Source organism: Camellia sinensis, chromosome 2 (genome assembly GCF_055761805.1).
Source record: "Camellia sinensis isolate YWXY chromosome 2, ASM5576180v1, whole genome shotgun sequence".
Taxonomy (NCBI): Eukaryota; Viridiplantae; Streptophyta; class Magnoliopsida; order Ericales; family Theaceae; genus Camellia; species Camellia sinensis.
In genome coordinates this window covers 196,065,414-196,091,160 of record NC_138962.1, presented here as the reverse complement: position 1 = coordinate 196,091,160, position 25,747 = coordinate 196,065,414, and the positions used below count along the sequence as shown (strand labels likewise).

At 40.9% G+C, this 25,747-nt stretch overlaps 1 protein-coding gene across 2 annotated transcripts in view; it reads left to right on the top strand.

Moving 5' to 3' along the window:
* Positions 1-837: 837 nt before the first annotated feature.
* Positions 838-25,747, top strand: part of LOC114304208 (uncharacterized) — a 67,101-nt gene continuing 42,191 nt past the window's right edge. The window contains exons 1-2 of one of the 2 annotated variants that reach the window (XR_014362248.1): positions 838-1,153; positions 4,461-5,298. Coding sequence is in view for 1 of the 2 variants with exons in the window: in XM_082916524.1 (XP_082772650.1) it covers positions 22,527-23,232 (706 nt within the window). In the remaining variant the exon portion in view is untranslated. Of the gene's footprint in view, positions 1,154-4,460; positions 5,299-22,280; positions 23,233-25,747 lie in introns of those variants that run through there. The other variant, XM_082916524.1, reaches the window with a different exon arrangement.

Here is a 25,747-nt window from a genome sequence, read left to right as displayed (position 1 = left end):
ATTTGTGATTTTTTTTAAAAACAAATTCACTAAATAACAAAAATACAAAAAAAAAGAGAAGAAAATTCAGTACATTTTTCATATTTTTGTGTATTTATTAATTTTTTAAATTTTTTTCATAAAATATTTTACTATTTAGATATATCTAAATAAAGTGCATCTAAAAAAGTAAAAAAAAAAATTGCTTAAAATTTTAAAAGTATTCACTAAGAAAAATATAAAAAACAAAAAATTTAATTTTCAAAAAATTAAATTCAAAAAATTGAAACTAAATACACTAATTATTTATAAATTTTACCATTGGTCTAACTGAAAACTTTGTCCTTAAAATATGATAATTTACCGTTGTTAAGTAGTTTGGAAATAAGGAATAATCCGATTAATATAAATTTTCAATTTTCAATTGTCAATATATCACAAAACACAATTTTAGAAAAATTACAAAAAAAAATTCTCAAGATTTGAGCATTATAACAAAATAAATTTTTAATTTTTTCAATTTAAAATCTAAACTTTTAATTTATTTTCAACATAAACCATTTTATTAATTAAAAGCGATAAAAAATATATATTTTAGTTATTAAAATCAACAAAAATAATATTTTAAACATTTAATATATACAATTTAATGACTAAAATATTTTTTTGTCAATTTTACTTAACAAAAATAAATAAATAACTTAAATTGAAAACAAATCAAAATATTAAAATTTAAATTGATAAAACTAAAAATTAAAACTTTTAATTTTAATTTTTTTATTATAATTTGTCTCTAAAATTCCTAATAATTCTTCCTTTCCTCGTAGACTTTTTAGGTCTTTGTTTTTTTGTCTTTTTCACAAACCAAAAGCTGTCTCTCTGTTTCACATTTTTTCCCAGGCAAAGAGCCTCTCTTCGTCTGGTGAGCTTAGCATTGTCTTCTTGAGTTGAAAGACTTGAAAGGGTTAGGCTCTCCTCACTCTCCTCCCTCACATGGCCTAATCTCCTTAGCCTTTCCCCTTCCTCCATTGTGGTCTCCCCAAGATTGTGCACATTGTCTATACACTTGTACACTTAAAACCCAAATGCCCCTCTTGGTGCTTCTGTGACCATTGAAGAGGAAGCAGCTCTCTTGATGTCTAGTTCACTTGGAGGACTTCTCAATTTTTTTTGGGTAAAACTCAATCCTCTCATCTCATCTCTTTGATTTTGTGGTAAAACTTAAAGGGTAGGATTTTCTAAAGTAAACACGTTTAGGGTGTTCTTAATTTTAAAAGCATTTTTTGTTATTTTGTTCTTGGATGAGGAACTTTGTGATGTTCCATGTATGTATTTTATTTTCAATATTAGGTAATTTAAAAAAATCATGAAAATGGGATGCTTAATGGTGCCACTTGTTAAGAGGTGTTTTATCTTGAAAATCTATGAAAAAAGGAGTACTCAAAATTAGTTTATCTTGAATGGCATAACCCCTAAAAGGAGTACAATTGGGGTTAATCACGATGCAGATTGTGGGATCTTACAATTGTATAAGCCCAATTGGGCCAAACAATCCGGTTCGCATTATGATCTTAAATTTTGTAGATTCTATTACGTTCCCATTCCAACCAAAAAAAATTTGTTGTTATTTATTTCTTATATTTGGCCATAAATCCCTCTGGAAGCATCTCCTCTAATAAATTTTAGCATAGAAGATGCCTTCTATCAAATTATCATTTTTCTTTAATGATTTTAAAATTATTTTACATACATTATTATTATAGATAATTTTTTAATTTATTTTGCACTGAAATTAGAATCTTATAATTCTCGATTCGATTCTATGATCCGATCCAGGACTCTCTCCCAAAGGTCACACATAGGATCCCAATTTTAACAACCTTGTGTTAGATGGTTGTTAAGATCGAGATTCTATGTAGGATCGGTGAGAGGGTATTGTGGATCGGATCGGATCGGGTCGTAGGATTGGATAAAAGATCATAGGATTGTACCTCCTATTTAAAATAAGGTAAAAATACAATATATATTAAAAATAAGGTGAAAAATTACAAATCCTACACTATCCCACACAATCCTACTTGCGATCCTACTATAACACTGATTTGGATCATTTTGACAATATAGAATTGTATGATCCTACAATCTGCATTGCTATTTTGATAACCATGATGTAAAATGAAAATTTTGAAGTATTAGATGTTATATGCCATGTTATTGAAATGTATAATTTTTCTAAATATTTTGGTAGATTAGGGCTTTATTTTTAAAGCCATGTACCTTTGAAACTTTATTTTAGATCAATTTTGTAAAGTATTTGATTTGTGCTTTGAGGAGTAAGTTCACATGATTAATATGCTTTGGATGATATTTTAAAGTTTAGTTGTCAAAGATGGGAGATTGGATGTCAAGTAAGTGACATTTTTATTGAAAATAATGAAGTAACATTAGAATTTTAGAGCTTGTCTATGTGCTCACATGCTTTATAATTTTCTAAAATGATTTTGGAAGTGAATGCTTAGGTTAGGCTTTATTTTAATGAACATGTAACCTTCGGAAAAAAGGGGGGGGGGGGGAGTTTTTGTTTTGTTTGGGAAAAGAAGAATTTTTAAAAGTTGGAAACATTGCCAGCATGTTTAGATCTTAGTTGCACGAAGCGGGAGTGGGAGCGGGAGCGGGGTCGGAATCAGAGAATCGTAGGCATTCCAAGAAGCGTTGGTAGGGAGCGTTTGTATATATATATATCAAATAATATAATATATAAAAAATATATTGTAAGATTATATATTTTTTTTCCTCTAATGATAATGAAAATATATGTTATAATTTTTTTTTATAAAAAAAGTACTATAAAAAATCATATGTTAAAATATTATAATTATATACTTTTATTCGATTTTTTTCATTTATTATAAAATATTTATTCTAAAATATTTATATTAATTTTTTTATCTATTTATTTAAAATGTTTTTGTTAAAAATTATTTGTTTTATTTATTTTCTTACAAAAATCAAATAAAAGGAGAGAGAGGGAGAGGAGAAGAAAAACAATCCCAAGCCCAACTCTCCTATTTATGATGCAAACAAATCATCTAGTAACCCAAACAATAAATAAAACAGGTCACAAGCCCAAACAAATGTTTGTTTGGGTCCAAAAACAATCCCAAGCCCAATAAAAATTCCCAAGCCCAACTTTTATGTTTATAGCTTACAAGCCCATACAAATGTTTGTATGAGTCTAAAAAAAAATCCCAAGCCCAATAAAAGTCCCAAGCCCAACTCTTATGTTTATAATTCCTAACCCTAGCAGCTGCTGCTTCTTCTTCACATGCTTCTTCGCAGCCTGGTTTCTCTCTCTCTCCCCCCTTCTGTGTCGCCATCGCTCCCATCTAGTTAGATCCGCGATTCTATCTTGACGGAGACGCGATTCTATCACGAATCTTGCTACGAATCGTTGAATCGCGATTCTAGACGAGAATCGTCTCCCATTTTGACGATTCCTGCTACTAAGGTTTAGATGATTGTCAAATAAAATGGAATTTGAATCAAGATTAAAATTAGTGAGTTTGCAAGTTTCAAAACTGGAATGAATTCCTTTGACTGTATTTGGGGTCATTGAACCCTAACATAATCATGGACTTTTTTAATTGGTTAAACTTTTTAGGTTCTTTTAGTTCATCTCATTAGGTTTAGAAATCCTGGGTGTGACATAATATGTGATATAATTAACAATGCAAAAATAGCATATGCTACTAAAAGAAGGACTATCAGTTACAGAAAAAGATATTTTTTGCACAATTGAGGAACAAATAGTTTAACCCTCATGAAATAAAGTTTCTTACTAGAACTCTAATGCCAAAGATAACTGTTGCACATAGGTCTCAAGGTGTTTAGATAGAGGATGATGCTTTGATTTAAAAAAAGAAAAGAAAACAAAAATGACAACCTTCCTAACTAAAATTTCATAAAAATAAACCAAACAATAAATTATATAGCATCAATTTTTAAAAATGAGACAACTACAAAACCCAAATTGCATTCACATGAGTTAAATTTAACTGTTATCATCTGTTGGATTAAAAATGGAAACTTGATGGATATCAATTTTGAAAAGGGGCAAAACAACTGGAATGGAGAGAATTTCACAAATGGCATTTACTCAATGGTTAACCTTAAACAAAGGGTTTAAGGGATGAGTCTGATTTTCTTTCACAAGCTCAGAGCGTGAACAGTACACATTTTTTGATTCGTGCAAGGCAAAATAGTGGAACCTTCATGAAAACCAATTCTGAAAATTCTTTTGTTAGTAGTTAGTAGCTAGAGTGAGTTAGTTGCACTCTAGAATGACCTGTAAACAAGTGTTAATAGGCATCTAATTTATTCAGCTATGCAACCCAACAGAGGCAAATAACTTGAAGTGAGAACATATTTTTCATCTTCTTTGTCACAATAAAAACCCACAATTTTTTGTAACAAATTTCCAGATTTTTACAAATTTCTGCACAGAACTTCTCTTCCCTAACTCTCCTGAATTCTTGCTGCCCCATCACACCCTGCAACAACCTAACAGTGGTATCAGAGCATTGAAGGTCCTACAAAACAAAACAGCTAAGGTCCAAAAGTCCAAAGAATGGCAGCAAGTTCTAGCATTACAACCTTCAAATATTCACCAGCTGGACTACCAATTTTTGAAGGAGAAAATCACAATTTTTGGATCACTCAAATGAGAACCCTTTTCAAATCAGAAGATCTGTGGGATTTGGTTGAAAATAGCTATGAAAGCTCTCAGAGCCAAGAAGAATATTCAGCATGGTCAGAGGCAAGGAAGGAGAAGTTGAAAGATGCCAAAGCCTTGTACTACATTCAACAAGCAATCACGAAAACAATTGCTCCAAAGATAATGGCTGCAACAAAATCTAAAGAAGCATGGGAGATTTTGAAGAATGAGTTTCAAGGATCGGCAAAGGTTATCGTTGTCAAACTTCGAACTCTATGGAGAGAATTTGACAATTTGATGATGAAGGAAGGTGAGTCCGTCGAAATTTTCTATTCAAGAGTTTTTACTGTCATTTATCAGTTGTAGGCTTGTGGAGGTATAGTACAAGATAAGAGAGTAGTAGAAAAAGTCTTGAGAAGCCTTCCTATTAAATATGATCGTGTGGTGGCCGGCATAAAAGAATCTGCAAATTTATCAACTCTTAGTTTACATGAACTAATGGGTTTCCTTCAAGTGGGTGAAGAGAAAATGAATAGATTTTCTGATCAGTTGGAGCAATCTTTTCAAACAAAGATGAATATGTCAGAGAATAAGGATGGAGGAAACAAGATACAAAATCAAGGCAATCATTAATTGTGAGTTTTGAAGGTTGGGTTATTTGAATGCCTGTGGATGAAGGTTTGGTTATTTGAATTGGAACAATTCATTAATTGTGAGTTTTAAGTCCACTAGATAGTGGCAAAATCATGTTTTCTAAGCCCACTTGAGGGTAGCAAATCTACGTCTTAGCCTACTTGCGAGTAGCACCATCAAACCATTTTCAAACAAACAAACATGAAATGTTTTGTTCCAATTCAAGCGATCCAGTCTATACTTGTATGCTGTGCGCATCACATAGTAAATCTAGGCTAATAACCGGAATAAGAACGCATAATATTTTCAAAAATAGATATCATGGTTAGTAGAGGCTGATCTTTGATCGGGTGAGCGGGGGTGCTCACAAAGTAACCTTCCCCAATCGTACCCAAGTTCCCGAGCCGAGGCAACTTTGGTGATGACGGACACGTGGCCTTAGGCAAACGAGTTAGGGTTTCCTAAATTTTCCCAAAATAAAATATTTAGGTGGCGACTCTGTATCTAGCAAAGCAGTCCATGTTTGACACTTCTTTCAAAATCTGTTTTCTCAAAACGATTTGTCGGATTTGGATTCTTTGGTTCAGATTTAGAACCGTGACAATTTTAGAGTCCTGAACTGTAGTGAGCCCAATATCGAACGGAATGAGGGACTCGTTCCTCCCGGGGCGTTCGGGGACGTCTACAGTTTCTGGCGACTCTGTTGGGGAGTTTAGAGAACTTGACTCGAACTCATGATAGCTGGTTTTGACTACACTTGTGTGTTTCTTTGCATTGCATTTGCATTGGTGCGCCTAGGACACCGTGTTTGCCATCTGCTATTCCTGAACGGTTCGCCGGAGGCTTGTCTTGTCAAGACATGACCATAAGGTTGACCGGTTGTGGGCTCTGCCAGTATGAGAACACAAACCCCGGTTTTACCGGGGCACCTTTTTGACCATTCGACCTAGTGCATATTCGGAATCCATAGTGACCATTCCAAGCTAGGACAGGTTGCTTACCCGATTTAGGTTTTTTGAAACCGCTACGTGCGTAGTGAAACCCTAGCTCCTGACAAAATAGGACAGGGAAACCCTACCTCAACATAGGGGTATTTTGGCTCTCACTTATCTGTTATGTGCTGTAAGAGTGCGTCTCTACAGGGAAAATGCATGTATCAGTTTATGAGTTTGGGCACCAGGCCTGCGGGCATCAGTCAGTGTTTGAGAATCAGTTATCTGCGGGTATATCAGAGATTCAGTTTTCGAGGACAGCGATTCAGGGATAATGATCAGTGTTTGAGGACAGTGTGTATTCAGCTTATCGACTGTGTTGTTATGCCCAGCCGTGTGTTGTGTATTTACTTTAAGTTGTTATGCTGTCCGTTTATCTGTTTATTTATTTCCTTATTGCTTTATTTATCTTTTTACTAGGGCATTTTTAGCACAATTGCTTCCGACCCAGTAGATATTCCCCAAGCACTTTGGACAAGAGGTCGCCGGCTCAATCGATCCGAGGATCTGGTTGACGGACAGCCAGTGTTTCATTCTCTACCCCCAGTTGTCAGAAGAAGGCCAAGAAGACGCAGTGTGTCTGAGTAGAGGTTACCAGAACAGTGGTCTACCCTAGTAGTGAATTGTTAGGCTGAGGTTTTAGTTTCTACCATAGAGATACACATACCAGTCAGTCACCAAGATCAGCAGAATACTGCCAGGATGGAAGAAATGATGCGCCAGCTCCAAGAGAGCATGAAACAAATGCAGGAGGACGCTGCCCGCCAAGCAGAGTTCTCTAAACAGCAGGCCACAGTCATGGCTCAGCAGGCCGAGCCAATCACTAGACTGCAACAGCAAAATGCAGCATCTGCCTCACATCAAGTTCCTCCTCCACCAGGGGTCCCGTTACCCGAGCAGGCACCTACTGTCCAGAATGCCCTGCCAAACACCCAGAACACCTTACCCAATGTCCAGAACATCTAAGAGGACACAGACCTTCCAACGGGGCCAGCTCCGCCCCCGCTTCCACCTCAACTGTCCAAGACCCATACACCCAACCACCCGGACTCTCCCTTCAAGTTCGAAATAGACCATATAGCTCTGAAACTGAGCAAGCTCAAGAAGCTTTTCAAGAAATCACAAGGAGTAAAGGCTATTCTGGATATCGAGGACGGATATACCGATGTGGCCGTAACGTTGCCAGATAGATTCAAGATGCCGCAGATTGATCGTTTCGACAGATCCGGGGATCCCATGGTCCACCTCCGGTTATTCTCAGATATACTACGGCCAATGGGCCTAACCCGACCACAAAAGCTTTCGCTGTTCGGCCGAACCCTGTCGGGTGTGGCCGCTATCTGGTACGCGAAGTTGAAAGATGAGGTAAAAAGAAGGTGGGATGAAATGGCCGAGGCCTTTGTCGCACAGTACTCGTACAATACCCAGATCGAGATTACAACTCGTGATCTCGAAACAACGAGGCAGGAGCCCAAAGAGACTTTCTCAGATTTCGTAACTCGGTGGAGGGCGAAGGCATCGATGATGACTTTGAGGCCCGCTGATAAGGACCAAATCAGGATGATTGTGCGCAACCTCCAACCAAAATTGATGCAGAAGATGATTGTACTCCCCTTCCCTACCTTTTCGGATCTACATGAGATGGGGGTACAAATCGAGGATGCGATGAAGCAAGGTCTGATTGACCAGGACAGGGAGCAACCCCGGAGAACATTTAACCGCAACAATAACGCAGGCCCGAGTGGCGCTGCAACCGCAAGAGCTTCAGAGGTCAGCATGGTCACCACCATTCCCCCTCCCCTTCCAAGGCCCATGCCAGCCACACCCTTCTCCGATGCATCCGGAAGTAATACCCAAACCACTAAATACCAGCCTAGAGGCCAAAGAACCTTCACCCCACTGTACATGCCTTTGTCTAAGGCTCTGGGGGTCTTAATCAGAAAGGGGCATCTAAAACCCCTGGAGCCGAGGCCATTACCAAATCCACTCCCACCCTCTCACAACCCAGCCAAGTACTGTGCATATCACCAGCAGCACGGTCATGATACTGACCAATGTTTCAGGCTGTGTCACGAGATTCAAGACCTCGTTGACAAAAATGTGATTCTACCTCTAGAGAAACCCAACGTCACAACCAATCCACTCCCTACACACAACCAAGCTCTACCTCCCAAAAGAGTCAATCTTATCTAGACTGGGGTCGTGTCTTACGATCCTAGCATCTATATTACTCCTACCCATCTACCTAAGCCGGAGGTGCTCCTTCCCGACTGCACTGACTTCTTGTGCATATTGGACATCTCTACAACCCAACCTGAGCCAGTGGTGGCGACTGTGGAAGACAGCGCAACAGAGTTTGCAGAGGAGGATGGAATGGTTGAGACAGGGTTTGAGCAGTTTGGAAACTTTGCTGGGGAAACCTACGACCCAAGTGAGTACATCCTGTCAGTGAGCCAATCTGAGCTAAGTGTAGGGCTGCCATAAAAAGCAGAACTATGTGTGATTCAGGGGGACAGATTTGAACAAGGAACGGACAATCTGACGGCTATAGAAGAGGGCCTTGCCAACCTCCAATTCTTCAGTGACCAAGAATCAGGGGATGCGGCAGTCAACTGGTTTGAATATGAGGAGTCGGCAGAAATTACCGGATGGTTAGATGATCAACTAGACATTGTAGAATTTCAACCAGAACAAGGCCAAGCAGGGGTGAGAGTACCAGTGATGGCCGGAAGAGCCGAAAGTCAGAGTGCATTGCCGGAGAGCGCCGGTACAAAGAATTTCGCTCAGGACAGAAGCATTGTGAATGTAGGGAAAGTTGAATAACAAACTGCACTGACGCAGGTAGAACAACAAGGTTCTAAGAGAACTGGGAAAGCCAAAATCCATGAGGGGATCGGAAGTGCTTTGGGCACAAGAACAGAGGATGTTGTGAGCATGCAGGCTGAAAGTGCTGTGAGTACAAACATGCCCGAGACAGACAGGTGCCTTTTGAATTCCAATGGAATGTGGTGGGAAGACGATGACTTATGTCTTGCCCACAGAGACGAAGACTGGGGAAGCAATCAACCAGACGACACCTGGTACCTTGATGAGGTTGATCACATGACAAGAAGCGGGCGGTACTTCAAGCCCCCGCACCTAGACCAACCCGAGGCATCTGGGAAGGACAAAGAAGCCGAGAGACAGAAAGAGAAGCGGATCGAAGAGGAAGCTGTACTGAAACAGATGAAGAAGATACAAGCAGACATCTCCATCTGGGGACTGCTTATGGCGTCACGAGTACACAGACAGGCTGTCTTATCTGCCATGGACAAGGCCAAACTCTCTATAGATACTACACCAGAACAGCTGGTTGGGCTGGTTTTTCCGGGAGGGAGGTTCCCCGGTATTTACCTTTTCAGACAAAGAACTACCACCTGAGGGCACAAATCACAACAAACCCCTCGATGTTTCCGTGGAATGTAGAGACAAGTGGATACCGGTGGTACTTGTTGATACCGGGTCCGCCATCAATGTCTGCCCAGCCAGAACAGCGTATGCAATCGGGTTGAAACCCGCGGACTTCGTGCCGACTGCTCAGGTGATCAGAGAATATGATAATACTAGCAGGGAAGTGATGGGGACTGTCAAAATTCAGACCCAGGTTGGTCCCGGACAACACAACATTGAATTCCATGTCTTGGACGTTCCCGTAACCTTCAATCTACTCTTGGGGCGGCCGTGGTTGCACCAAGTAAAGGCAGTCTCTTCCACTTTACATCAGATGTTGAAGTATCCTCACGGGAAGGGGGTGGCTATTGTCTTCGGGAATTCATCAATCCATCCGCCACCGGAAGTGTCCACACCAGTCTTGGAAATCGAGCATGGCACTGAGGATGTGTTCTTATCACGGTTCACTTTGGCTAAGGCTCGAGTGGTGCAGAATATTATGGCTGTGAATGAGGGGGTGTACGTCAGTGCTCAATCCGTCTACCTCATGAACAAGTTACAACACATCCCTGGGATGGGATTAGAAAGGAGCAGCCAGAAGGGCGTCGCAGCATTGGCCGAAGTGCCACGCAACCCTCATACCTTTGGCTTGGGTTATATGCCCACCAAAGAGGACTGGGTGAGGAAGGGAAAGGAAATGGCTGGGAGAGCCAAAGCAAAGAAGGCAGGGAAGCCTTTTGAGTTAATGCATCGATCCATTCAGGGTACCCTGAACAGACGCTTCGTCTGGGAGGGGGAGGACTTCCCATTTTGTGGCTTCCCAGAACCGTGGCTGAACGCAGAGAGGAAGCGCGTGCCGGGGTTTGAGATCTTCTTCGACCTGCAACTACCCAGGGATGATATTACCGAAGAGCGAACAGACCCATCAGCTGAGATTGGGCAGTGTAAGGCAGTGGATTTCGAAGGCGCTGAAATTGAAATGGGGCTAGCGCTGGCAAGTCTACTCTCAGATCCTCCGATCGACCATAAGTGCTTGGGTCATAACTTCTCGGTTTCCGTGATTGGGGATGAAACGGCTGCGGGCCTACCAACAACTATTTTGGATGCATCTATCACACCCTCTCTCACTTGGCAGTACGAGGAGGGGTTTTTGTCTAGCAACGCCGGGTCAGGTAGTGAGCCGGAATCTGATTCCATCGAATCTTGTGAGTCGGAATCAGGTTCCAGCTCGACTGAGTCTGAGTCTGGTAATCCTGGGGATGATAACCCGGATGCCACAGTTATGTCCAGGTGTATCGGACTTTCCCCGAAGGTCTATCAACAGGCTGGCGAACCCCCAGCAAATATATCCAAGCAGCCTCCCACTGGCCCATGTCCTCGTCCCCATACAGCCTCGTCCCCAGCAAATAGACCATACAGTTCGAAATAGACCACTAGACCATATAGCAAGTCTCATACTCTAGCATCTTCTTGCTCAGATAGTATATGGCTCTCTCCACTTTGTCCTCTGATTCTTGTGCGAGCATACAACCCATTGTGGTCTCGGTCACTGAAAGGTATAATATCAACGGTTTCCTCGGCTCTGGTGGCGACAACACGGGCGGGTTCTGTAAATATTTCTTGATCTGTTCAAAAGCAGCTTGGCATCGGCCGTCCCATTGGAATTTCTTTCCTTTCTTCAAGAGACCAAAAAGTGGTTCACAAGTCAAGGTTAATTTCGAGATAAACCGTCTTATGAATTGCACTTTACCCAGAAAGCCTCACACCTCCTTTTCAGTCCTTGGTGGTGGCATTTCTAAGATGGCCTTGATTTTTAAAGGGTCGACCTCGATGCCCCTTTGTGTAATCAGAAATCCCAGCATTTTTCCCGCTGTAACACCGAACGTACACTTCTGAGGATTTAGCCGCAACCGAAATTCTCTGATCCTTTGAAAAAACTTTTGCAAGGCGGTGTAGTGGCCCTCTCTTTCTTTAGACTTGACAATCATGTCGTCCACGTACACCTCAACCTCTTTGTGGATCATATCATGCAATATTGTAGTCGCGGCCCGTTGATATGTAGCTCCAACATTCTTCAACCCAAACGGCATTACTCTGTAGCAGTATGTCCCCCACGGGGTGGTGAATGCAGTCTTTTCCCGATCTTCAGGTGCCATTACTATCTGATTGTACCCTGAGAAGCCATCCATGAATGAGAGCAAAGCATGCCCTGCTGTGAAATCCACCAACTCATCAATATGCGGCAAGGGAAAGTCGTCCTTCGGACTAGCGCTGTTTAAATCCCTGAAACCTACGCACACCCGGATCCTGCCATCCTTCTTCGGCACTGGAACGATGTTGGCCAACCAAGTCGCGTATTCGGACACCAGCAGGAAGCCTGCATCGATTTGCTTGGTGACCTCTTCTTTAATCTTGAGAGCCCAGTCCGGGCGGATCCTTCTGAGTTTCTGTTTGACAGGTCGGGCCTTGGGGTCAAGGGGGATCCGGTGCTGTACAATCTTAGGATCAATCCCAGGCATGTCTTCGTAGGACCACGCGAAAACATCTTTGAAATCTTTTAATAAGGCGACTAAGCGCTCGCGTTCCTCCGAAAACAATGTGGACCCGATCTAGACCAGCCGCGGGTCCTCCTTAGTACCAATATTCACGGTAATGATTTCATCCGTTAAGGGTTTGACAAATCTCTCCTGCTCTTGCTCAATTAAACATTGCAAAACCGGAGGAATTTCTTCCTCGTCGTTTTCATCAAAATTTTGAAAGTCTGAGTTTATGCAATAAATTAAAGGCACAGAAAAGTACTCAGAAACCACAGTTACTTGATTCTCATTAAGCACATCCAAATCGTCCAAATTCTCGGTTACAACAGACTCAAACGAGAAAAAAAAAGACGACCTGGACATAACTGTGGCATCCGGGTTATCATCCCCAGGATTACCAGACTCAGACTCAATCGAGCTGGAACCTGATTCCGACTCACAAGATTCGGTGGAATCAGATTCCGGCTCACTACCTGACCCGGCGTTGCTGGACAAAAACCCCTCCTCGTACTGCCAAGTGAGAGAGGGTACGATAGATGCATCCAAAATAGTTGCTGGTAGGCCTGCAGCCGTTTCATCCCCAATCACGGAAATCGAGAAGTTATCCCCCAAGCACTTATGGTCGATCGGAGGATCTGAGAGTAGACTTGCCAGCACTAGCCCCATTTCAATTTTAGCGCCTTCGGAATCCACTGCCTTACACTGCCCAATCTCAGCTGATGGGTCTGTCCGCTCTTCGGTAATATCATCCCCGGGTAGTTGCAGGTCGAAGAAGATCTCAAACCCCGGCACGCGCTTCCTCTCCGCGTTCAGCCACGGTTCTGGGAAGCCACAGAATGGGAAGTCCTCCCCCTCCCGGACGAAGCGTCCGTTCAGGGTACCCTGAATGGATCGATGCATTAACTCAAAAGGCTTCACTGCCTTCTTTGCTTTGGCTTTCCCGGCCATTTCCTTTCCCTTCCTCACCCAGTCCTCTTTGGTGGGCATATAACCCAAGCCAAAGGTATGAGGGTTGTGTGGCACTTCGGCCAATGCTGCGACGCCCTTCCGGCCGCTCCTTCCTAATCCCATCCCGGGGATGTGTTGTAACTTGTTCATGAGGTAGACGGATTGAGCACTGACGTACACCCCCTCATTCACAGCCATAATATTCTGCACCACTCGAGCCTCAGCCAAAGTGAACCGTGATAAGAACACATCCTCAGTGCCATGCTCGATTTCCAAGACTGGTGTGGACACTTCCAGTGGCGGATGGATTGATGAATTCCCGAAGACAATAGCCACCCCCTTCCCATGAGGGTACTTCAACATCTAATGTAAAGTGGAAGAGACTGCCTTTACTTGGTGCAACCACGGCCGCCCCAAGAGTAGATTGAAGGTTGCGGGAACGTCCAAGACATGGAATTCAATGTTGTGTTGTCCGGGACCAACCTGGGTCTGAATTTTGACAGTCCCCATCACTTCCCTGCTAGTATTATCATATGCTCTGATCACCTGAGCAGTCGGCACGAAGTCCGCGGGCTTCAACCCGATTGCATACGCTGTTCTGGTTGGGCAGACATTGATAGTGGACCCGGTATCAACAAGTACCACCGGTATCCACTTGTCTCTACATTCCACGGAAACGTAGAGGGGTTTGTTGTGATTTGTGCCCTCAGGTGGTAGTTCTTTGTCTGAAAAGGTTAATGCCGGGGAACCTCCTCCCGGAAAAACCAGCCCAACCAACTGTTCTGGTGTAGTATCTATAGAGAGTTTGGCCTTGTCCATGGCAGATAAGACAGCTTGTCTGTGTACTCGCGACGCCATAAGCAGTCCCTAGATGGAGATGTCTGCTTGTATCTTCTTCAGCTGTTTCAGTACAGCTTCCTCTTCGATCCGCTTCTCTTTTTGTCTCTCGGCTTCTTTGTCCTTCCCAGATGCCTCGTGTTGGTCTAGGTGCGGGGGCTTGAAGTACCGCCCGCTTCTTGTCATGTGATCAACCTCATCAAGGTACCAGGTGTCATCTGGTTGATTGCTTCCCCAGTCTTCGTCTGTGTGGGCAAGACATAAGTCATCGTCTTCCCACCACATTCCATTGGCATTCAAAAGGGCTCTTACCATTGCCCTCTACAAAAACTGATCGAGGAAGAGGATAGAGATGGAGGTCCTTGTCTGGAGTGAATTCCCAGTTCCCCGAGGTAATGAAGTAATCGTCTCCAGCTCCCTTGTTGGAGTTTGGGAGGTCGGCTATGATTTTGTATTCTGTGGACCTCGGCTTAAGGTAGTAAATATAGCCCGTATCTTTTTTGAGGCCACACATGGTGTAGCAGTATTGAATGTCGGCTAAGGTGATCCTAACATTTTCTTGTTTGGCTAAGGCAATTATACCGTTGATAACTCGATAGGAATTGATGGCAAGTTGCATAGGGTTCAACTTATAGTAATGAAGTATTTCACGAAAAAGGATGTTTAGTGGGAACCGAAGTCCGCACTCGATAAAGGTCACTACAGGGAAGGGCATAGAGTCAGTGGTGGGCATGATGGAGTCGTCATCTCCAGCCAACCTTAGATGGATGTCAGCAGGGATGGAGAACTCTCGCTTAAAGTATTCTAATTTTGTCGAGGTGTCTACCCTATGCTTCTACATACCCATGATATCGGCTTAACTAAATGGGTTGGATTTTAGAAGGGTGTATTTCTAGAAGGTTTTATGAACCTTGACTAAAGCTGGAAGATACACAGAATGTGTGGGAATCGTTTCAGTTTTTTCCTAAAGATTTGTGGGTTCTACAAACAAATCTCAAAACCTAGATCTAAGGAAACGAAGATTGAACGCACGGATCTGGAAAAACAGAAAAACATGGATACGTTTCAGAATCAGGAATGGTGATGAAGCCATCAAGAAATCAAGACAAAAAGTTTGCACAGGTGTATCAGGCCAAGAACAGTGGTAGAAATCAGTGTATATTTAAGAAGATGATTTGGGTAAAAACAGAATCATGAAACAAACATATTCAAATATACGGTGGAATACAAGATGCAAGATGAAATATCAAAAATATGAACAAGATTGCAAAAACAGCAGGTAAAACAGTAAAGTTCAGTAAGGTAACAAGAAACTGAAACCACGCAAAATAGTGGCTTACCAGAAAGAGGGAAGCCGTAATGAGGATTGCCGAAGTCTGACGACGGTTACGAAGGCGGAAGATCGGTGAAAACTGCGTCGGAAGAGGTGAATAGTAGCGATAGCAGAGCGTTAGAAGCTTGAAACAATGGAAGATCTGAAAGAGCTAAGAGAGAGAAAACTTCAGAAACGATAGGAAAAAGTGAAAAGATGGAAGAGGGGGAAATGATTTTTGTTAAAACTTGAAACAACAACAAAACAGAATTAATGCGCCTAAAACAACGTGAGCGACAGATGGCGCACGCATGCGCGAGACGATTTAGAAGCGCGTACCAAGTACGATCCAGTAAGAGAAGGACACGTGACTGAAACGGTTGAGTTGTGATGCATGACAACTCATACGTGTGAAGAAATTCTTGAAATTCTTGTTCTGTCAAAGGCATGTCGATCTGAATGAAGATCTTAGGTAAGATATGTTAAGCCGACATAATGATAGTAAGTACCGATATAGGTTCCATCACCTCAGAATGTCAAGGTAATAGAACCTAGGAGGCAGTTGTGGAGATATATTTTCTGAGTCCCAACACGTGGCCAAGGTGACGCCAACGTGTCAGCTTAGGTGCCACGTGTCCAGGTTATGACGCCGAGGTTATCTGGCAACTTTTTCTTTCTTTATCTGGCAACTTTTTCTTTCTTTTTGTTCATTTCATACTTGTAATTTTTTCTAACTTCTGTTCTATTTACTTTCAGGCCATCCAGCATGCCCATTCTTTCTCAGTACAATCTTTCGAGAATCGGGAGAAGCTGACCGAAACGAAGAGGGAGGTCTCCATTCTTCAAAAGGCCAACAAAAGCTTACAGTCAAAGATGAAAAAATTGGAAGAGCAGGCCGAGGCTGCTGTCAAGGCCCAAAATGTTGCCAAAGAAAAGGCAGAATCCGCCGAGGCCATTAAGAAGGTTCTCGAGTCTGACAAAAGAGAGGCCGAAGAAAAAATGACCCAGGCCCAAAACGAACTTCAAGAAGCCTTGGCTACCAAAGAGGCCGAAGTCAAAGCCGCCGACGAGAAGGGCTATAACGAAGGAGTGGCCGATGTCACAACAGACTACGAAAAGCAAGTAAAGCAAGCATACAACAAGGGTTTTACCCTTGGTTGGATGACATTGCTAAAAAAGCTGGAAGTCCCCGAGGACTCGGACCTCAAAAATGCCGACGCCATTCCCCTTCCATTCCCTCAAACTCCAAGTCAACCCGACGATGAATCTGAATCCGAGGAGGAGACTTTGGTGAGGAAACAAAAGGAGACTGATGGGACCAAGTCTCATTTTCTGAATGAGCAAGTCCTGGACTTGACTCAAGATGAGGAGGGTGAGGAGGTTCCCGAAGATGCTATAGCTGAGAAGGCACCAGCCGACGCAATTCTTGCCGACAAGAGCCTAGACGAAACCCTTCAAGAAATTGATGCTGAGCTTGCGGCGGAAAAGGCGGCCGAGGTGTCTTCCCAGCAGTCATCCGAACTTCAGACCCAACCGTCCATCGTCGCCGAAAAGTCTTGATTTTGATGTCTTTTTCCGTTGTATTTTGTACTTTTGTTTTCTTTTTGAAGTAATGTAAACTCTTTATATCGCCGATATATAAACTCTCTTTTCTGAATGCTTGTGTCTTTGTCTTCTCTGTATTGCTCTTGTGTTATTCCATACTTAGAATATTTTGCATACCTTTAATATATATTTCAATCTTGTGCAACCTTCTTAGGGTGGCATACCTTGGTTATACAAACTGATGACTTACTTCGGCAAGTACCCAAGTACCTTTCTTGGCTTAACCTTGGTTTCACCTTTGTAAATTTTTTCATGAAATTTCAACAAGTGTTTAGTTTTCAACTTGTAAACTTTTCTCAAGTTTTAACAAGTATTAAACATAATCTTCAGTTTAACTTCAACTTGTAAACTTTTCTCAAGTTTCAACAAGTGTTAAACATCATCTCGGTTTAATTTCAACTTGTAAACTTTTCTCAAGTTTCAACAAGTGTTAAACATCATTTCGGTTTAACTTCAACTTGTAAACTTTTCTCAAGTTTCAACAAGTGTTAAACATAATCTTAGTTTAACTTCAACTTGTAAACTTTTCTGAAGTTTCAACAAGTGTTAAACATAATCTTAGTTTAACTTCAACTTGTAAACTTTTCTCAAGTTTCAATAAATGTAAAACATAATCTCGGTTTAACTTCAACTTGAAAATTTTTCTCAAGTTTCAACAAGTGTTAAACATCATTTATCTTCTCTCTGCCCCCTAATGTGAACCTAAGTTCCACTTGGGTTCTCATTATGCATGCATTTTTGAAACATCAGCAAGTGTCTTATCAGTCATAAATATAGAAGAATTCTGCTAAAATTTTATTCATTAAGTCAGCAAAATACAAGGAAAATCTAATGATAGAAAGACTTCAGATTACAAGTATTGTAGGGTCTTGGCAACTCTTTGCCCTCATATCTTCAAGCCGATATGCCCCGTTGCCTAATACCGAAGTGATTCTGTAGGGTCCTTCCCAGTTTGGGCCAAGCTTGCCCTCCCTGGGATCCTTCTTGTTGCCGACGACTTTTCTCAAGACTAGGTTGCCGACTTGGAACTCCCTTGGGTTAACTTTTTTATTGTAAGCCCTAGCAAGCTGCTGTTGGTATGCTGTTAACTGAATTGCAGCCCTTTCCATTCTTTCTTCTAGTATATCCAGATCTCGAGCTAAGAGTACATCATTAGTCCCATTCTCTACTCCCTGGGTTTTGATCCTTGGGATGCTGACCTCCAGTGGAATGACAACTTCTGTGCCATAAGCCATGGCAAAGGTGGACTCCCCCATTGATTTTTTCGGCGTAGTCCGATATGCCCAAAGCACACTTGGTAGTTCATCCACCCATTTTCCCTTTGCTGCCTGCAACCTTTTCTTTATCCCATCCAAGATAACTTTGTTGGATGCTTCTGCTTGTCCATTGCTTTGAGGAAAGCTTGGGTTGAAAAATAATTCTTAATCTTGAATTTTGCACAGAAGCTTTTGATTAACTTGCTGTCAAACTGTGTTCTATTGTCAGTGACTATTGCTCTTAGAATCCCAAATCTGGTGATGATATTCTTCCATAAGAAGTTCTTCACGTCCACATCTGTTGGATGCTTCCACTCTTGCTTGCTTGATCCATTGTTACCTCGGCCTCCCTTCGGCGAGCCGTTTCCTTTCTCTTGCTTTGTCTCCTTAGTTCCCGACGTGTCTTCCTCGGCTCTGGCATACTTCTCGATTCTCACCATGAGTTCTTCCATACTTTTTGGCAATGTCTTTGCCAAAGATTTTCGTAGTGGACAGTTGTCTTTTAAGCCGTTCTTAAAAGATACAACCGCCACCTCTTGATTACACTCTGGTATTCGGTTGAACACCTCATAGTATCTTTTTACATAGGCCCTAAGGCCTTCATCCTTACTGATCTTTAGAGCCATCAATGTGTCCACCCTTAATGGCTGCAGCTTGTTTGTCACGAACCTGGCCACAAACATCTCGGCCAGGCCTTCCCAAGTCTTCACACTTCCCTTCGGTAGTTTGTGGAACCAATCTGATGCAATCTCCCCAAAAGATGAGGGGAATACTTTGCAGAGCAACAACTCGTTCCCACTATATAATGCCATTGAGTTCAAATATAATCTAACGTGGAAGTTGGGGTCTGACTTACCATCGTATATTTGGAACCTCGGCATACTGAATCTCTTTGGTGCCTCAAATTTGTCCAACTCCACTGAAAATGGTGTTCTCGGTTTATCAAGGGAGTTTACCTCGGCATCGGGCTTTTGTTGCTTCCTCTTGAGGTAGTCTCTTAAGTCCTCCTTTGTCCGCCCAGGAGCTCGGCTATCTCCTGATCTCAATCTTTTTGGTGCACTACTTCCAGCTTCGTGGTGAGTCTTCTTCGACCTTTCTCCATTAGTTGTGTCGAAGCATAGCGTCTGCTCTTGAACATGCCGATGTTCTTTGGGGTCTGCCTCCTTTGTGTGACGCGTTCTCCGTGATTCTTCTCTCCTTGATTCTCCTCGCCCGACCTCCCTGGAAGGCCGGTGAGACTGTTTTTCGCTTCTGGTGTGCTGGGGGGCCATTGGGATTGTTTTCTGTCTTCCTTTCTGGGCATTGGCCGCTGGGACCGGCGTGTCCTGCAGTGGGTATGGTGGCTACATGACATTGTTTTGCATCATGAAATTGACGACTGATTGCAAGTCTGCCAATTTGTTTGCCATCTCTTTTACCTCATCGTCCATTCGTAGGCATCTATCCTTCCATACCTGGAGGTCATCCTCATTGTAGTACCCACTTCGATCTAGTTCTTTGGTACGTCGCCATCCCGGTCGACGTCTTTCTTGCTGTGATTCTGGTCACGGGTTTCTGTGTTGCGGTTGTCTCCTTCGACATCAAGGTCGATGGGTCTGCCACTCCCAGCAAGAATGTCGTCCCCAATCTTTTCCTTCTATCCGTCACTGGCCATCTATTCTTCTCTCTTTCCCACAGACGACGCCAAATTGTGTGAGTGATTTTTTGACCACACTGCCAACTCAGTATTCAGCTAGAGAGCACTGGCAGAATAGATGACACCTGGCTGACCTGTAACAGAAAAGAAAAGATTCCGGCGGTGGTTCGTCCACCTGGGGGCACTCCGATGATCAAAAGATAATCAATAGTGCTAAACTCACTATTCAGAATACAAAATTGCGTACCTTAGACCCATCGGGGGTGCCTTTCTTTTATAGTTAACTCAATCCTTGTCCTAACAAAAGCCTAACTCCTATGGACTTAGGATTACTGCTAATCTTGGACTCTCAGTAGGATTAGGATAAACTCTCTAAGAGTCTTATCTTTACCCAAACTGAAGTCTTCTCCCATTCTAGGACTCTTGTCCCTTATCCGCTTATCCCGGATTCCGATATCTTCGGAGATAACCTCGGCCTAACCGAGATAACCTCGGCGTCATAACTTGGACACGTGGCACCTCGGCTGACACGTCGGTGTCACCTTGGCCACGTGTTGGGACTCAGAAAATATATCCCCACACACTTGAAGACTAGACTTTTTAAAGTCTTTGCCTTTTTGTTTTTTTAAACCAAAAGCTGTCTCTCTTGTTTTTATTTATTTATTTATTTATTTTTCAGGCAAAGGGTGTCCTTACTCTGGTGAGCTAGCATTGTCTTCTTGAGTTGAAAGACTTGAAAGAGTTAGGCTCTCCTCTCTTACATGGCTGAACATCCTTGGCCTTTCCCCCTCCTCCAAAAACTCTAGCTAGCCCTCTTTCCCCTTCCTCCATTGTTGGTCTCCCTAAGCTTATATACACTCTCTTTACACTTCTACACATGAGATCCCAATGCCCCTCTTGGTGCTTCTTGGATCTAAGACTCACCATTTGAAGAACAAGAAGCCCTCTTGAAGTCTAGTTCACTTGGAAGACTTGTCAAATTTTTTTTTTCGGGGGGGGGGGGGGGGGAGGGGTAAAACTCATTCCTTTCATCTGATCTCTTTAATTTTGTGGTAAAAAGTAGTGAAGTGTAGGATTTTCTATTTTTTTTTTAAATATATTTGTAAACATGTTTAGGGTGTTCTTAATTTTAATAGCATTTTGTTATTGTGTGAGAGAATTCTTGGATGAGGAATTTTATGATGTTCCATGTGTGTACTTTATTTTCAATATTAGGTAATTTCAAAAATAATGAAAATGGGGTGTTTGATGCTACTACCTGTTAGATGACATGACTACGGTGTTTTATTTTGAAAGTCTATGAAAAATGGAGCACTTGAAATTAATTTATCTTGAATGGCATGTTAGAGTATGGTTATCATAATCAGGATGCATATCATAGGATCTTACAATTGTATAACTCCAGTTGGGCCAAACAATTCAGATCACATTAGGATCTTAAATTTTAGAATCGTACCACGATCCTGATTCTACTACAATCCCATACCCACCAGTATTTTATTTTATTTTCTTTTCTTTTCTTGTTATTTATTTCTTATATATGTATATCTATATAAAAAATTTGACCATAAATCCCTCTTGAAGCATCTCCTCTAATAAACCTTAGCATAGCCTTATATCAAATTATCATTTTTCTTTAATGATTTTGAAATTATTTTACATACATTATCATTATAGATAAATTTTTATTTCATTTTGCATTGAAATTAGAGTCTTATGATTCTCAATCTAATTTTACGGTTCAATCCGTGACTCCTTCCCAAAGATCCCACATAGGATCCCAATTTCAACAATCTTGTGTTAGATGGTTGTTAAAACCAAGATCTTACGTAGGATCAGTGAGAGAGTCTTGTGAATCGGATCTTAAGGTCGGATTGAAGATCGTAAGTTGTACTTCCTATTAAAAATAAGGTAAAAATGCAAATAGGGATGATGCATATTAAAAGTAAAGTGAAAAATGTGATCCTACTATAACACCGATTTGGATTGTTTTGACAATTTAGGATTGTATGATCCTACGATCTGGATTGCAATTTTGATAACCATGATCTAAATTGAAATTTTTGGAGCATTAGGTGCAGTCTAGAATGATAGGCATCTAATTTATTCAGCTGTGCAAGCCCAATAGAGGAAAATAACTTGAAGTGAGTACATATTTTTCATCTTTTTTTATTTTTATTTTTATTTTTATCAGCAATGGAAAAGAACTTTATTAATGAAGCAGAACGCTATTACATCAATAAAGGAAAAAAGAGGATGAGTGCAAAAAGTATCATATTTTTCATCTTCTTTGTCACAAATAAAAACTCATTCGTACCCACAATTTTTTTGTAACAAATTTATGCACAAAACTTCTCTTCCCTAACTGTCCTGAATTCTTACTGCACCATCACACTGTGCAGCAACATAACGGTGATATCAGAGCATCGAAGGTCCTACAAAACAAAACAGCTAAGGTTTAAGTTCAAAGAATGGCAGCAAGTTCCAGCATTACAACCTTCAAATATTCACCAGCCGCACTACCGATTTTTGAAGGAGAAAATTACGATTTTTGGAGCATTCAAATGAGAACCTTTTTCATCTCAAAAGATCTGTGGGATTTGGTTGAAAATAGTTACGAAAGCCCTTAAAGCCAAGAAGAATATTCAATGTGGTTAGAGGCAAGGAAGGAGAAGTTGAAAGAACGTACGATGAAAGATGTCAAAGCCTTGTACTTCATTCAACAAGCAATCACGAAAACAATTGCTCCAAGGATAATGGTTGCAACAAAATCGAAAGAAGCATGGGAGATTTTGAAGAATGAGTTTCAAGGATCGGAGAATCACTTATTGGAGCAATCTTTTCAAACAAAGATGAATATGTCAAAGAATAAGGATGGAGGAAACAAGAAACAAAATCAAGGCAATCAATTTCAGAGGGGCCAATCTAATCGTGGCCACGGAAGAGGAGGAAAAGGGCATACTCAACGGACTGCAAGAGGTATATCACAATCTGAATCTCACTGCAAATTTTGCAAGAATACTAATCATGGAAGCATGGATTGCCATTTCCAAAATTGCACAAGATGCAAGAATCCTAACCATCTTGAAAAAGATTGTTGGTTTCGTATAAAGGATGAAGCTAACTTTTCAGAAAAGCGTGAATCTTCAAACCAACAGTTCTATCCTTACATGAACACTCAACAAGAAGCACAAGACACGAGGTATATTGACAGCAGATGCAGCAACCATATGACGGGAAACAATAGCAGCTTTGTTAGCTTGGATGAAGGAGTGAAATCCAAAGTGAAGTTTGGAGATGTGAAGGTTCAGAACATTGAAGGAAAGGGCACCATTGCTATGCAACCAAAGGGAGGTAGCACCAAGCTAATCCATGACGTTTTTTATGTTCATAGTTTAACACAAAATCTATTAAGGCTGGGCCAATTGATACAAAAAAAGGATAATTGGTGAAATTTGATGAAGGTGAATGCACTATACTTGACAAGAAAAATAATAAGAAAATTGCTCGAATAAATATGGCCACCAATAAAGTGGTTACTCTCATAATGCTATTAAAGGCAAGCTATGCCTTAAAGGCTGAAGACATGGATCAATACATGACATGGCATTTGAGATATAGTCTTTTTTCAAACTTGTCTACAAACCAACCCAACCCACCTATATGTATATGCAAAAATTACTTTGCACACTTGCTCACAAACAATCTTACACTAAGCTTATATACCATTAATCAAATAATACTCACCCCTCTTTTTTATCACATATTTTTCCCTTAATTTGACTCTTTTGTATATTAATTTGTAAAGTATAATCATGAATATCATCATGCATTGATTAGTTTGTTGGTTTTGTGTTGGGATTCAAAACAAATAATAAATTTTTTGGTTGAAATTCAAAAATAAATTTTTTGGGTTGAACTTCAACAAAGAAAAAAAAACGATAAATGAAGGCTATATGCTCACTAATATTATTTTTCATTTTGTATTTATAATCCGTCCAACTTGTTCAAACCATTGGTTTGAAATCGCCAAAATATTCAAGCAACTTGCTGGTTTTGGAGGTGGTTTGGTTGGCAGTAGATTAAAAAATTCTCAACTCGGTTGATTTTTTTCCCCAAAATCAACCATGCACACCTCTGCTCAAGAGTTACATAATCACATAAAGTTTAACGTGATTGCGCCTTTTAGGGTGTTGGCACAATGCCAAGGGAGCTTCTATTCCCACATCCTATTTTTCGTTAGTTGACATCATTGTTCAATTCACACACAATTTTGGTTTTTATTTTTTGCTCAGTTCACACCACTTAATCCCCATAATACACTCATCTTCAACCTTCAAACCCTAACCTAACCTAACCCTCTCACCTCCTCCCTTGTTACTCTCCATTGCTCCCACAAATGGTGTGGGGCGGCAACTAGGGTTTTGTAGTGGCAAGGGGTGGCGGTTAGCGATGGTGGGGTTGGGAGGGAAGGTGTGTTTCTTTTTTCATTAATGGTAATTTTTTTGTGGGGCAAAATTTTAATTAAAAAAAAATGGTGTGAACTAAGAAGAATGATGGTGTGTAGAAGCTCCTCAATGTGAAGGACCACCAAATGACGTCTCTAGCAACAAACATTTCTATTAGGGAAGTTTCTTGGAAGGTACAAAGATGCTATTTGCAAGGCATTCACTTAGCCGTCGAACAATCTTAAACCCACTTGAATGGAATTAATACGAATGGCTTAATATGCATAATGAATCCTGGATAACCCAAATCCAAATGCCACTCAAGCCAAGCTTATCTATTTCTTAGTATATATGAAGTTGTTCTATTATGAATTTTTTTAATAAAATATTTTTATTTTTGAACTTAAACTAATTTGGTACTTCATTTTTTAATCAAATTTTAGGAGACCATATTGCCAACTTTGCATAACTTTACCAAGGCAATGCCTATCCAGCGAAACTTCTAGAATTTGTAGTTGTTATGTATATGTTAGGATCTAGCTGCAATATATTGCATGGTGAACGTTGTTAGAACTAGGAAATAGTGATATTATAATTATAGTAGTGTGTATGAAATTTGTGATTATGTCAATCACAGATTTTAATGTCTTTTTTATTTTTTTATTTTTTTTATCTTCGTTTCCTATTTTGTAATATTGTTTCATTATAAATACAAGGCTATACCTCATTTATAGATAAGCCAAAACAATTCTTTTCATCCTTTTTTGTAGAAGAGCCAGTGTTATTAAAGGCGATAGGTGCACCAAGGTGCCAAGGTCTCCTGGTGCCTAGGCTCAAGGTACAAGTGAGGCGCATGCTTCACCGAAGTGAGGCGCACCTTATACGGGAAAAAAAATATAATTTAATATAAGTAAAAAATTTAGGGTTCAACATAAATAAAATGAAATGTTAAAATATTTAGTGTTTTTTGGAGATAGAAATTAGGGCTAATTTTTCTTCTATCATTGATTTGGGATTGAATGCCCAATATATTGGCATCTGTAATAAAAGTAGGGATCTTTTGTAACTGTACCATATTAAATCAATGGTCAGATTTTAAACAAAACCAATTAAAGCATCAATAAAAAAGCCCTCAAGACGCAAGTCTTGGGCCAGTCAGGCATCTTATCACAATCGTAATACGATGGGACTTGAAGTTGCCTAGGCGTGCCTTATTGAAGTTGCTTAGCCTGGAACACTACAAGGTGCAAACCTTAGGTCTGGATGGGACTTGGGCCTTAGGCACACGCCTAAGCCCGCCTTTAATAACCTTGATCAAAGCCAAAGCACAGAAACCCTATACCACCCCCTCTTTCCTTTTAGCCCCTGTTCTTCATTGCCCAACAGTTTCTTCATCTTCTTTCTTCTTCCTCCAGCAGTCG